General features: G+C 37.8%; 1 protein-coding gene across 1 annotated transcript in view; it reads right to left on the reverse strand.

Moving 5' to 3' along the window:
• RASEF (RAS and EF-hand domain containing) overlaps positions 1-15369 on the reverse strand; it is a 77601-nt gene that overhangs the window by 29156 nt on the left and 33076 nt on the right. Inside the window, exons 3-6 of the mRNA XM_025359605.1 lie at positions 13695-13785; positions 7103-7198; positions 3683-3760; positions 901-1016 (exon numbers count right to left, since the gene is read on the reverse strand). Coding sequence (XP_025215390.1) covers positions 901-1016; positions 3683-3760; positions 7103-7198; positions 13695-13785 — 381 coding nt within the window. The remainder of the gene's footprint in view (positions 1-900; positions 1017-3682; positions 3761-7102; positions 7199-13694; positions 13786-15369) is intronic.

The following is a 15369-nucleotide window of genomic DNA, read 5'->3' on the forward strand; positions in this document are numbered from 1 at the left end:
CACCTCTTTAATGCAGTTCTTCATCTCTTCTGAACTAAAACAAAATCTTTTCTGTGATCACACAGCAATTAACCCAAACCATGACTACGTTAGTGGCACTGCTTCTGATATTTTTTAGCTCTTCTGTTGTTAAACCCTATAATCTTTTTGCTTTTTTTTTCCCAACTAAATTTGAAATTCTCAAAACACAGAGCCCACATCATATATATATGATATATGATATATATATATTCTCATAACTCCTTATCTAGTTCAGAGACTTGTATGTAGTAAATAATAATATTTCACTGTTTTCTAAGATCTTATAAGACCTTAATTCCGATTAAAGTTTGCAAACAAACCCCAAAAAAGATATTTTTCCCAAGCGTACATGTCCTAGGGGATACACACATATACGCCTATCTATGCATTTTATATTTACCATCCATATAAAAATATACATGTCTATGTTCCTTATATATAAATACATGTCTGTGAGTGTATGTATGTGTATTAGGATTTATTGTATTAACACCATACTGCAAAACTAACACACACAAAAATAGACTTGCCTACTTCTCCCTTTCTTATGTTTTATGGCCAGGATTCCTGACTTCAAAGCACTTTAATAAGCACTAACCCTTGACACTGTAGGTATATTCTTTAAGGTCCCAGCTAATTCAAACATTTATTAAGCCCTACGCTAGCCTATGCAGACAATAATTATTCTATTTGCTTTAAAAAATTAAAAACACAAAAAACACTGGGAAATCTGATACTGAAAATAAAATCCTTATAAAATAAAGATGATATTAGCAAAGTTACTAACTCTTCATTATTCCATAACTGAGCTGCTTCTTTTGCTCAGATGATCATCTCAATATTCTACTCAAACTAACAAATAAAATGCAAAGTTCATACCTTTCAGTATTCAGACTCTGATCAGCATAATCACTTTTCAAAGCATCTAATTCACTCTGAAGGAAGGCTATGTTTGTCTGTGCTTCTAAAAGCTCTTTCTTAACTTTCTGATTTTCCTGGATAAAAGGAAAAGTGGAGGTCATTAGATTCATATTTTCCTCTGGCTGGGAGAAATGAAGTAGTGTCGTGTCACCCTCCCACACCACTCTCACCCTTCCACAACTCTTCAAATCTCGGTGTTCAAAGAACTATTTGTCAATTCAAGGTAGTTTGAAATCATTATGTATTCATAAATGTCAAAAATCTAAATTCTCAAAGTTATTCTTCATTTTTCTATGCTTGATATTTGATACCAAACTACAACAGTCAAGGGTTTACCATGATGTATTTCAACACGTTACTGGCAAATTAACTGACACCAACCATTCGAACACCTGCTTTATTTCATGAGAGCTATAAAATTATTGATAAACATTTTGTGGAATCAATAGTACCTATAGTACCTGGTAGGTACACTGGCTACTTTTTACAAATAAATTCTATCACTTAATATTTTAAGTTTTGCACTTAAAAATAAACCAGTGTGATCCGAACATTTCTGTGTTTTCTTAAAATAATATTGGAGACGTCCGTTCAAGATGGTGGACGGAGCACATGAATTTGTCTTTTTCCCCTTCCAAAACCTCAGTAAAATGAAATGCCAAAGGAAATGAACCAATAACAGCTAAAAGAATGGAAGAGGGGGCCAGAGCATTCAAGTGACTTAAACGCACTTCTAGAAAATGGAAACTGATGGAAATGTGTTGCCAAAGGGAAAAGACTGGGGAAATGGAAGTCTAGAGGAAGTGTGTTCAAGGTTTTGACACAGAACCCAGGAGGAGACAAGTGACCAGGCCGAACCCCAGAAAGACAGAACCAGATATGGGGTTGGAAAGAGAGATTAAAACTGTATAGTAAGGCACCCTTCCCACCAAGCCCATCCCCTGTCTTACCCTAGCAAGTAACAGTAGAGAGCCAGAGTGGGTTCTAAAGACAAGACAGAGATTATCTTTGTTAAAATTGAGTGGCTCCTGTAAAAAAAGCTAAGGCTTCTCTCTGAATATCCCTGCCCCACTCACGCTGGTACCTGGGGTCCCTTGCCAGCTTCACACACAGAGCTCCTAGGAAGACACTCTTTCGGGAGAGAGGCCTTCAGGTGAGTCGATCTGTTCACACCCCACAGGATCCTACACGAGCTACCTCAAGTAACCAAGCTAGTCCTTCACTTTAAAATATGAACAGATCACCAACCATTGCCAGGTATTTGAAAAAAAAAAAATGGTACCGAGAAAGAATTAAATTAATAAATCCTAGAGGAGTCCCAGAAAAGCCTAGTTTATCTAGACAAACTTAATAAATTGTGAGGGGGAATGCAGACATTCTCAAATATTCAAAAACAGAGAAAATTTCTCTCTCACATGTTCTTTCTGAAGAAGTTTCTTAAGGATGTGCTATGGCGAAATGAGGATAACCCTCTCCTCCCAAAAAATTGCAATATGCAAAATGCTGCAATTCAGTGAAAAGCCCAGTGAAAAGAAATTGCAGAATGTATGGGTAGCAAGTTTAAAAAACAGTCCAATAAGAATTGAAATTGTGCCAGGTGCGGTGGCTCACGCCTATAATCCCAGCACTTTGGGAGGCCAAGGTGGGTGATCACGAGGTCAAGAGATCGAGACTATCCTGGCCAACATGGCAAAACCTTGTCTCTATTAAAATTCAAAAAGTTAGCTGGGCGTGGTGGTGCGTGCCTATAGTTCCAGCTACTTGGGAGGCTCAGGCAGGAGAATCACTTGAACACGGGTGATAGAGGTTGCAGTGAGCTGAGATCATGCCACTGCAGTCCAGCCTGGCAACAGAGTGAGACTCCACCTCAAAAAAAAAAAGAACTGAAATTTTATAGACTCCAAAATTAATATTTTCAAGGAGAAAAACTAAACAAATTTCATGCATTGGAAAGAATAAATAAGTATTAAGGTATCAGTGATATCATGAAAATAGTAGAGCTTCTTTTTGCAACAAGAAACCCAAGAAAAACAAAAAGCTCTACAAGAATGTCGTTATCCAAATACAAAGCCAACTAAGATGTGGAAAAATCTGGAACTAGGAATTCAATTGACCACGAGGCTGGGAGCCTTCTAAGTGGAACAGAGATAATGAATGGAGAGAAAGAAATGCAAGCCTCATTCATTTCTTAGCTCTGCAGTGAAAATATTTAGAATCATAATAAAGAAAACACTCTTTATTTGCTTTCAAACTTGGGAGTTAATCTAGAACCAAAATAAATAAAACTTAGTAAAGATAACAGAAGAGATGTAAATGTTATCAATTCTGTTAGTACTAAAAGTAAAGATGTGGCTGGCGTAAGACAGAAAAGCGACAGAAAAGAAAAAAAAAAAAACTTGGAGGAAGGGGCAAGGCACTAATATCCTCATCACAAAGCATCACGTTGTACAGACCAGAGCTGATGTTGGAAGAATACAGGATTTACCATGTTTTACAAAACTTAAACACTATGTCTTTACTACTTTGTAAGAAAAATAAGTTAAAGCTTTCACAATAAGTGGGATATTATTGAGGGAAAAGCCTGCATAAATAATATCTTTGATCAAACGTATTTTAAGGATTTTTTCTAACCATAGTATTAATTTCTCTTTAAGCTGGTCTTCCTGGAACACTGAAATAAGAGCATGATGATGTGGTCTAACAGGAAGTGCATTTCTGTAAGTGAAAAGGTAATTCTTACCATTGATAAATCATAAATTTGTTTTTTCAGTGCAGCCACATCTTCCTTTTGACTTATGTGTTTTGATTGTTCTTCGAGCTGAAAGACCAAATAAAAGTTGTGTGCTTACAAACTCACTTTGAATTGCTTTAAGTTTAGGACTATCCTTGAATATACATATGAGAATTCTAGAAGTCACCAATTTTCAACATTATGCGACTTTATAAATCATTAAACTACATAAAATCCATAAGGATTTGAAATTTTGTTCTAAATAATTTAAACATTTGAAAAAGGGGGTTTGGTTGTGAAATGAACTTTTCTGGAAACAGCTGAAAAGCCCTTTTTGGAAATCATTCAACTATTAAGCAATCCAATTCTTGCTTTAACTCGGTTATGCTATATTGGAATCTTGATCTTTCTATTCTCCTTTGTATTATCTGCATTTAACACTTTCCATTCTGTATTACAATTATTTAGAAATGTCTTACCTTCCCTCCTAGAGAGCAAGATTTTTTAAGAGCAGAATTAGCGTCCGATTCACCTATATGTTCTCTTCATGGTGAGTTCAAGAAATGCTTATTAAATAACTAAAATCAATAAAATCTGAGTATAACATGAAGCAAGAGACACAAACACACTTGATTATATAAATACGTACATTTAAGCTTTGCTTGAGGATTAACTCATTTCTGCATGAGCTTTGCTTGCTGGTTGACTCATTTCTATTACAACTACATACTCGTTATGATTACCAGACTAAACTGGTTCCACAGCATTTATAACCTGGAGAACAACAACAACAACAAAATGCCTTTCCTACAAACAGCTTACATCCTCTGGGAATGGTGGGGATCTGCTGGGATTCATTTATGGAATGTTTATGCACTGATCAAAATGGATCCCACATTTCACCAAGTCTAAGTGCTTTGACTCTGGACTTTCTTCACCTTGCCAGATGCTATAAAGGGATAGTGTTTATATAAAAACATCATGACTGCCACAAGGCTGACTATGACTGAGAAGAGCCATTGATTTAAACACGCATTTTGACTTCAGAGAAGAAAAACCATCTGGAAAAAATGAGTTTCTCAGAATCAAGGACACAGTTAGTGGCTATTGTAACAAATTAGTAAACTATAGCCCTTAACGTACTCTCAAATAAACACCTTGCTGTTTTGCATAACAACCACATCAGGCATGCAGGAAGTCTGGTATAAGTGAGAAAGCACAAACTGTGTAGTAACATGGCTCCATCAGTTATTAGCTGTGTGACTCTGAACAAGTTATTTAACCTCTCTGGAACTCAGTCCTCATCTCTAAAAGCAGGTTATTTATAGCCTCCTCAGAGAAAGTTTGAGAATTTGATTTTTTAAGTCATGAAAAAGGGCTTAGTGAACTGCACAGTCAATAAAATATCAGTCATTATGGATAGGAAGGACAGTTTATTATTAACTGCATTTTACAGATCAGAAACTAAAAATCAGAAAGATGATCTGAACTGTCCCAGGTGCTTCAGGGAAAAAATGGGTACAGTTTTGACAAGGATTCAGGTCTCCCGACATATGGCCTTTCTTACTGTTCAGACCACTTGGCCCTCATCATTTGCAGCATCTCTTCTTGTAGACGTTCCCTTAGTCTAAAGATTGGGGAAGCCACAGAAATAAGTCAGGGCACTGACTCGGTGAATTTGTGGCTCTAGCATAAACAGAAGACTGGTCTATTCAATTCTGTAATACAAGCATGGTATGCATGGCCTAATAACTTTTGAAAATTAGATATCAGGTTCAAATTGATGTTAATTTTCTAAGGAGGCTACTGGGGAGAATTCTTAATCATCCCAGAGGTTTACATTGCAATAGTGTATAAAATACAAAGTATAGCTAATTGTCACTTAATCTCATCACCATTTTCAGAAATGATTTTTGATTTTTTTTAAGGCAGTGACATAATCATGGCTCACACTGCAGCCTTGCTCTCCCAGCTTCGAGTGATCCTCCCACCTCAGCCTGCTGACTCACTGGGACTACAGGCATGTGCTATCACATGCAGTTAATTTTTTTAATGAATTAATTTATTTATTTTTACAGTGGTGGGATCTCAACTATGTCACCTAGGCTGGTCTTGACCTCCTGAGCACAAGCAATCTTCCTGCCTCAGCCTTCCAAAGTGTTAGGATTACAGACATGAGCCACCATGCCCAGCAAGGATGATCCTTTTTTAATTATCCATTTTCATTTTAGCTAACACATTCCCATTAGTTATGGGAAAAACGACAAACAGATCCAAGAAGTGTGTCTAGTACAGTGCTGGGGCTAGCCTGTACCGGCAGGTGAGAGTCTGCTTTAAGCATCTCTTCTCAACCTTAAATTCAGTGGTATCAACTTGGTAGCATGAAATCAGTAATGACAGGAGTAGTTATACCATGGAAATCGACAAATGATAGGCATCCCTCCCCTCCCCTCCACCCCCTACAGAGCCACCTGGTAAACAACGGCCAGATATGACTGAGCCAAACAGAACCTGCTTATTAGAAACCAAATAGAGGAAAAGCCAAAAACCAACCACATTTAAAAAAAAAAAAACCTAATCACATCTTTGCTCACACTTCAACAAGTTCTGCTCTTCTTCAAAAACAGGTGACCCTTGGTGATCAGGGTACCCTCAATCTGAAATTTTCTACTTAGAAGAGCAATATTCATTTCATTTAATAAATATTCCCTGAATACTTACCATGCACTTTGCAATAAGCTAGGGATAGGGACACTTGGATATTTGACATGACCAAAAAAAACAGTCATGAGGCATGCAGTCCACTAGACACGAAGGACTTGAGTACTAAGCTGGTGAAGACCAAGGAAAGCAAACTGAAGTTTTATGGACAACGGTTGAAGGGATCAGAAAATATTGATCAGATCTAAGAAAAAGACATGTGGCCCCTGGAAAATAAAGAGGAACTCAAGGGGCTCTTAAAAGAAGGTCTTTCAGGCTGGGCGCAGTAATCCCAGCACTTTGGGAGGCCAAGGTAGTCGCATTACCTGAGGTCAGGAGTTCGAGACCAGCCTGGCCAACATGGTGAAACCCTGCCTCTACTAAAAATACAAAAATTAGCCAGGCGTGGTGGCATGTGCCTGTAATCCCAGCTACTCAGGAGGCTGAGACAGGAAAATTGTTTGAACCCAGGAGGCAGAGGTTACAGTGAGCCAAGATCTTGCCACTGCACTCCAGCCTGGTTGACAGAGCAAGACTCAGTCTCAAAAAAAAAAAAAAAAAGAAAAAGGAAAAAAAAAGAAAAGAAAAGGTCTTTCCAAGGAATTCCTTGATTCTGAAATCTGATCTATGTGCCACTTCAATAGGATTCCAAATGTTTTTGGTTGTTAATGACTTAGATACACTGAGATGCTGAGGCTGTTCCTAAAAGTCCAGCTGCCACATGCCTACCTTTCTTAGCTTTTTAATGGTCACCTGCAGATCTCCTACTTCAGTTTCATACTGACGTCTGAGGTCACTGAGGGCTTCCTCAGCTTTGCGCTTTTCCTAAAGGAAAAAAAAATATATTGTGTTCATTTAAATAGGTTCACCCTCTTAAACAACCTTCAAAACCCCACAGGTGAGAAACATTTTGTGTCAAATTAAGGCTGACTTCAGTTTTCCTACACAGGGAGGATGAGAAGGGATATCAGAAGGAAATCAACTGACTTCAGAAGTACCGCAATTTTGGAATGGAAACCTACAAAACTGACAGAAGAGCAGAATCCCACAACCTACATACACACCTCACCCAGGAGTGACACCTCTAAGACTATTACTCACATTGTGATAGAGGCCGTAACACACCAATTAATTAATTATTGCTATAATTAGTTAAAAGACATGGCACAGTGAAGGGCTGCTGTGCTTACTGGAATCCTATCATGTCATCAGGACTCAAGAAGGCATCCTGGGTGCATCCTTTTCCCTAGAGATGATGCCTTATCTAAATCCCAATCACATCACTGCAAATTGCTACGCAAAGTGCTTCCCTGTGGGCTGGTACTTTTCAGGGGTGTCCCTTCAAGTTCTTCTGGAGCAGAGAATGGCAATAAGGCACCCCAGGAGGTCAGGGGATTGCCATTCAGAAGTTCCCATGGGCTGAAACATCTCTAAATTTCCTTTTCTCTTAATAAATTATATAATTTTATATCTTACATTCAGTATTCAAATAGTTTTATGTTGATAGCCAGTAAAATTCAGTGTACAAATATTCACTGATCACCTACCAATGGTTCTAAGGGACTGGGGACATGGAGACAGAGAGGGGGACAATAAAACTGATGTTCTCATGCATTCTAGTGGAGGAGACAGAAAAAGACAATTTCAGGAAATGATACAAAAAAAAAAAGAAAGAAAAAACAGGGAGATGTGGCAGGAAGTCAGTCTGCTAGAGGGTAAGGTAGGGCCTCTCTGACGAAGGCTCCCACATCTGAATACCTGCCAGAGGCAGTGTGTCTCACTGCCCACTCATTGGCTGTGGAGCCTGGGCAAGTTGCTAAACTTATCCATGCCTCCATTTTCTTTTTAACTATTGTAAGGATTAAATTAAATAATCCAAGTTAAATAATCTATATAAATTAAATAATCCACGTAAATTAAATAATCCATGTGAAATGCTTAGCAGAAGAGCAATATCTTCTCTTAAGGTAACTTTTTTTAAAAGCTGACTTCATCCAGCTTTACAGGTGAGGCAACAAGTATTGCCTGCCTCACATGTGGATGAAGACACAGAGGTCTCACAATGAGGTACTAACGAGGCAGCCTTCCTGGCACCAAAATGGACTTGACTGCAAGTCTCTTCATTAGATCCACAGCCACAAACCCAAACATAAACATTTTAGGGTTTAGAAATACTTTATCTAGGCTGGGCGTGGTGACTCACACCTGCAATCCCAGCATTTTGGGAGGCTGAGGCGGGCAGATCATGAGGTCAGAAGATCTAGACCATCCTGGCTTACATGGTGAAACCCCGTCTCTACTAAAAAAAATACACAAAAATTAGCCGGGTGTGGTGGCGGGTGCTTGTAGTCCCAGCTACTGGAGAGGCTGAGGCAGGAGAAAGGCATGAACCCAGGAGGCGGAGCTTGCAGTGAGCCGAGATCACACCACTGCACTCCAGCCTGGGCGACAGAGCGAGACTCCATCTCAAAAAACAAACAAACAAACAAACAAAAAAAACAAAAAGAAATATTTTATCAAGAGCTCAATAAAGGAAATGATCACTAGCCTATTTCATTCCAAACCTGCGACAGGTAGATGCTGAGAAATCAGATAAGGGATTGTTACAGTAATGCAGGTGAGGCATGGTAGTGGTTCAGGTCAACTCTTGACAAACTTCCAGTAAACTGGAATGGAGGGAACACGTCCCAACTCATTCTATGAGACCAGAATTTGCCTGATGCCAAAATCAGACAAAGGCATTAAAAATACAAACCAATATCTCTTCCGCATATGAATGCAAAAATATTAAGTAAAATTTAGCAAACTGAATTCAACAATCTATAGAAAGGATAGTACATCATCACTAATTACGGTCTATCTCAAGTGCGAGTTTGTTTTAATATTCAAAAATCAATCAATGTAATTCGCCACATTAACATTCTAAAAAAGAAAACACATGATCATAAGACAGAAAAAGTATTTGAGAAAATTCAACATCCATTCCTGATTAAAACAACAGCAACAATAATACTCAGCAAACTAGGAACAGAAGGGATTCTACTCTACTTATAAAGGCATCTATGAATACTATACCACTAACATCACATTCAATGTTCTCATCTCCTTTATTCTTCTAACCAGTGCAATAAGGCAAGAAAAATAAAAAGCTTCATCCAAATTCGAAAGACAAATAAAACTTATTAATTAATGTATTTCATAATCATCATCCTAGAAAATCTGACAAAATCTACCAACAAAAAGGCACTGTGTACAATGTAAGCAATGCTACAGAATACAAGACAAATACTCAAAACTCAAATGTATTTCTATACATTCACAATGAACAATCGGAAATTGAAATTTTAAAAATACTATTTACAGGATCATCAAAATATGACATACTGAGTAAATCTAAGATGTACAAGATCTGTACAGTGAATAACACAAAACATTGCTAAAAGAAGACATAGATAAATCATATTTTCAATATTGTTAAGATGTCAATTCTACCCAAATTGATCTATAGATACAATGAAGTTCAGTCAAACTCCCTGCAGACTTTGAGTTTTTGTTTGCTTTTTTTTAAAAAAAAGAAATTGAAAGGCTGATTCTATGGAAATTAAAGCAATTAAAATAGCCAAAACAACTTTTAAAAAAAAGCACAAAGTTGAAGAACTAATACTAGTTGATTTCAAGACTTATTATAAACCAATAGGTATCAAGACATACTACAAACCAATAGGTATCAAGACAATGTGATATTAGCATAACAACAGACAAAGTAATCAATGGAACAGAACACTGAACCCAGAAATAAACCTACACACATAGAATAAACTATTTTGGATAAAGTGCAGAAGCAATTCAGTGGAAAATGGTTACTCTTGTTTAATAAAGGTGTGGGAACAATTGGATATCTACATGCAAAAAACAAGTATGAACATTGATCCATATCTTGACACCAAATACAAAATAGATCCTAAATGTAACCTAAAACAATAAAGCTTATATAGAACAAAACATAGGGGAAAATCTTTGTGAACTTCGGTTAAAGATTTTTAAAGACCACAAGAAAAGTATGATCCATGAAAAAAATTGGTAAATTACAATTAATCAAAATTAAAACTTTATACTCTTTAAAAGATACTGTTAGGAGAATGAAAAGACAGGTCACAGTGTGGGTGAAAATATTTATAGATCAGGTATCTGATAAAAGACTTGCATTCAGAATATAAAAGAACTCTCAAAACATAGTATTTTTTAAAAAAAAAAAACTATATTTTTAATGAGCCAAAGATTTTTAACAAGACACTTCAGCAAAAAAAAAAAAAAAAAAAATTATACACATGGCAAATGAACCCAAGAAAAGATTCTCCACACAACTAGTCATTAGAGAGATGCAAGTTAAAACCACAATGAGATTCCTCTACACACCAATTAGAATGCTGAAAGAATGGGACTCTTATACACCGCTGATTGAAACACAACTGTACAACCACTCTGGAAATCAGGTTGGCAGTGTCTTACAAAAATACACAGTCATCTACATGGATGATCAACCCATTCCACTCCAGGAATTTACTCAAGAGGAATAAAAGTATATACCTCTATAAAGACTTGCACATGTATATGCATAGCAGCTTAATTTGCAATAGCCAAAACCTGGAAATAACTCAAAGGTCCCTCAACAGATGAATGGCTAAACACTGTGGTACCCCTACATGATGGAATACTACTCGGCAATGAAAAAGAACAAACTATTGATTACATGGATACGTCTCAAAATAATTATGTTGAGTGGAAGAAGCCAGACAAGAAATAGTATATACTGCATGATTCCATTTCTATACAGTTCTGAAAACTTCAAACTAATCTACAGTGACAGAAAATAGAACAATGATTATCTGGCAAAAAGGGGCAAAGAAAGGAGGAAGAAAGGCTTGTTATGCCTTCAAGGGGCATGAAGAAACTTCTAGGGTGGATAGCTATGCCTACGATCTTGCCTGTGGGAATGGTTTCACGGTGCATACATATGTCCAAACTTCACATATACTGTACTTCATATGCAGTTTGTTGCATGCCAATTATACCTTCATAAAGCTGTTACAGTTAAAAAAAAAAAAAAAAAAAAAAACTGAAGCAAGGCAATATATGCTATATATGCCATAGGAGTCCAGGTCAGGAAAAGGTGAATGCGGCTAGAGGAGCAGGGGAGGGCATCAAGAAGAAAGTAAGGGTTCCTCTGAGCTTTGCAGAATTTGGGAAGGAGGAAAGGATTGAGGAGATAATCATCAAGGCAAAGAAAACAGCTGGAGACAAAGCAGAGTCAGGCACAGCAAGGCCACTGGGCCAGAGCTGGGGGTGAAGAACCCTGGAGAGCTGAAGGGAGCCGTGTGGAATGGAAGGAAATGAGGGAAAATCTTAGACTGGCCTGGGCACGTTATTCCAGAGAAGCTATCTTTAGAAAGGTGTGAGGTGGACACTGGGATGGACAGGCAAACAAGTTTCCTCACAGTGCCAAAGCTGCTCAGCTGGCAGTGAGGTCCTGGACCGGCGTGCTGAGGTGTGGAGACCACGTGTATATGGTGACTTACAGGCCACATGTGTCATTGCTGTGGAATAGAGAAATGATGCCACAGATGCATGGGTTTGCCACCTCCGGACTGAAGCCAAGGAAACTAAAGATGTTGTAATTAACAAAACATGAAGTTCTAAAAGGTGGGGGCCATGGTAATATCCTCATTACCAGCAACAAATTTGGGAGGCATTTACCTAGAAGAAGCAGTAAGATATGACGACAGAATAACACATGTGCTTGATATGTGTTTGATGAATGAATGAGTGCACAGATTAAACACAGCAGATGGAGAGAGAAAAAAGGTAGAAAAATAATTTTACTCTTTCCTTTTTACCAAAAGGAAAGTGCTAGCAGAAGGGGTGATCCATTGCTCTGAAGCTGGACCATGAATCTTGAACCATTTATCTGGTTGAATATGATGTCCAGCTTCTTATTAAACTTTGTATAAGGAGACAAAGACACCCCAGGGCACATATGCAGTAAAGCCATTTAAGGTGAAGAATCTAAAAGGAATCAAGAATATACAGAGCCACAGGAAAGAGCGGGACAGTAACAACCAGGGTGCAGCCACCACATTGCAGGTACTGTGGCAGGCACTTCATATAGATCATCATGTTTAACTCCCGTGAAGGCAGGTAGGTTGCATTATCCCATTTTAGAGATGGAATAACAAAGGCTCAGAGGTTGGGTTATTTTCCCAATGTCACCTGGATACGATCAGGGCCAGGATGCAAACTGAGGTCTCCCAGATGCCAACGTTCAGGCCACTTGCACATTATTTTGCTGCCATTCAGTGTTAACAGGGTGAATGAATAAATAAAAGTGACATTTTTAACCTAGCATTGTCTATTTTCTGTTTTCAATAAACATTAATCACCCAAAAATATAAGAAAAAAATTCTTTATTCAATGGAAATCACTGAAGGTAACATATCACTTTCAACTTTAAATGGTTCCCATAATGCTGAATAAAGGCATACAGTCAGCCCTTCATATTCACGGGTTCTGCATCTGCAAATTCAACCACTAAAGATTGAAAATATTTTAAGCAGTAAAAGTGATGGAGATAAAAATACGGTATAACAGCTCTTTACAAAGCATTTACATTGTGTTAAATACTAGGTATTATAAGTAATCCAGAGATGATTTAAAGTATACTGGAAGATATGCGTAGGTTGTAAGTAAATATACATTATTTGTAAAAAACTTGAGCATGCAGATTTTGGTATGCAGGGTTGCGGGGGAGTCCTGGAACTAATCTCTTCGGGTACCAAGTGATGGCTGTATTCCATTATAAAACGCCAAAGTTTGAAGACAGAATTTTAATTTCACTCTAATCTAGATTTAAAGTGGGCAGCGGGTGTGGGCAGTGACACAGGCATGGAAAGTCAAGTCACCTTCTCTATGAAGGCTGCCTCTGCCTTCTCCCAAGGCTTTGTCTCTGATGTTACCCCTTCAAAGAGGCCTCTAACCCCCAACCTAAGCCGCCTCCTCTTCCAGTCACTATCGCATATGTTATTTCTTTATCGTACTTGTCACTATCTGAACTTACTTGCTTTACTTTTTTATTTGATTATTATTTCTATTTCTTCTTACCCCATCCCCAAAAAACACCACCAGTAAAAAATTCCTTTGCTGGGAGGATCTGCGGGAAGCTGGACTTGCTGTACCCATGCATGATACCCAGAAGAGTGTCTAGGCCCTCTCCACAGAAAGCACCTCATAAAGATCTGCTGAATGAATGGCCAACCCAGAAACTCACGTCTTTCCGTGTCTTATGTTCTGCAGCCTGAATCCTCTGATCCATTTCCTCTTCCAACTCACTCAGCTGCATAGCTGCCTTGTCCTGGGCTCTGAAATTCAAAAGGATGCACACCTTTTCATTACACTCTTGAACTTGAAACATGAAGAGAAACTTCAGACTTATCTATGTGAAGCCCTCTATATTACAGATGAAGAGAAACACACCATTCAAAATGATATTCCCCATTCCATCTACATAACAAAATGAGATTGGCAATTTGACCATTTTGGTGTAAAATCATTTTAAAACTAGATACGGTCATGCATTCCTTAACAACTAGCTTACATTCTGAGAAATGTGTCTTTTGGAGATTTTTATCATTGTGCAAGCATCATAGAGTATTCACACCAACCTAGCTGGTACAGCCTACTTCACACCTAGGCTATACGGTATAGCATATTGCTCCTAGGCTGCAAACCTGAACAGCATGGGACTGTACTGAATACTGCAAGTAACTGGAACACAATGGCCAGTATTTGTGTACCTAAACACAGAATAGATACAGTAAAAATATAGGATTATATCCTTATGGGACCACCGTCATTTATGTGATCAAAACATCGTGATGTGGTACCTGACTATATCAAATAAATGAATACATTGGATAAAATGATATTAAACTAGATTGTGGCAAAGAATAAAGATATCAAAGTGCTGGGAGGCTCTCAATAAATTCTGAATTTTTTTTTTTTTTTCTCTCATGACTGAGTTACAATCCTGGATTAAAAAAAGAACTCCGTGGCAAAGTGATGGTTAGATATAATTTTGAAATTTCACTATAAAAAACTCACAATGTTATATGTTAAAGTGAGAAGGGAAAAAAAGATCTCAATCATTATTTCTTATTTGTCCCCTAAAGTTCTAGAATGTATATAAGGTTACCTTTTAGAAAAATTTTGTTTCTGTTACGAGTGCGATTATAAATCACATCTCTATGGAGGCAAAGCACATTGATTTGCATCTAAACCATGAGCTTTAGAGGCGATTCATTTGGACAAATGACATGCTATTAATCAATGATAGGGCTTAAATAGAAGATTTTTGTCTTCTAGTTTGATGGGTCTCTGCTATAGCAACTTACCTGCTTTTGACTTATTTACTCCCTCACAACACAATTTATTCATGCATTGGTTCAACTTCCACATAAAACTCCAAGGAAATATTATGGGAGGAAAAAAACCCCAAAGTAAAGTTTTCAGTAACATTATTATTTTCTGTTTGTATTTACTTTTTCCTCAGCTTATAGCCTGTCTAAAGTTATGTTAACCAAAGTTGGGAAATCAGTTTATTTCTGCTTATAAATACCTGCTATTTGAAGTCCAGAAATTATGTATCTCCATAGCAATGCCTGGTGGTTTTTTTGGTCAACTCTGGGACTGTAAATGGCTAAGGCACATATCCTTTCTCCCTGTGCTATGATCATTTCCCACCTACTTCTTCTAGCTATCCCATCCCACACATCTGGGACTGCTCCGTAATGGACTCTCTCTGCCCTTTTCACTTCTGAGCAACGTTTTTCTTCTTTTGCAAATCAGGGTGATGCATAATGACAGAGTGCTTGCCCCAGTAATTTCTAATTTCTAGTGAAATGTCTGCCCACTGTGACCTTAGTCCAGGGCTCCCACCAGGACAC

The sequence above is a fragment of the Theropithecus gelada genome, chromosome 15 (assembly GCF_003255815.1).
Source record: "Theropithecus gelada isolate Dixy chromosome 15, Tgel_1.0, whole genome shotgun sequence".
NCBI lineage: Eukaryota > Metazoa > Chordata > Mammalia > Primates > Cercopithecidae > Theropithecus > Theropithecus gelada.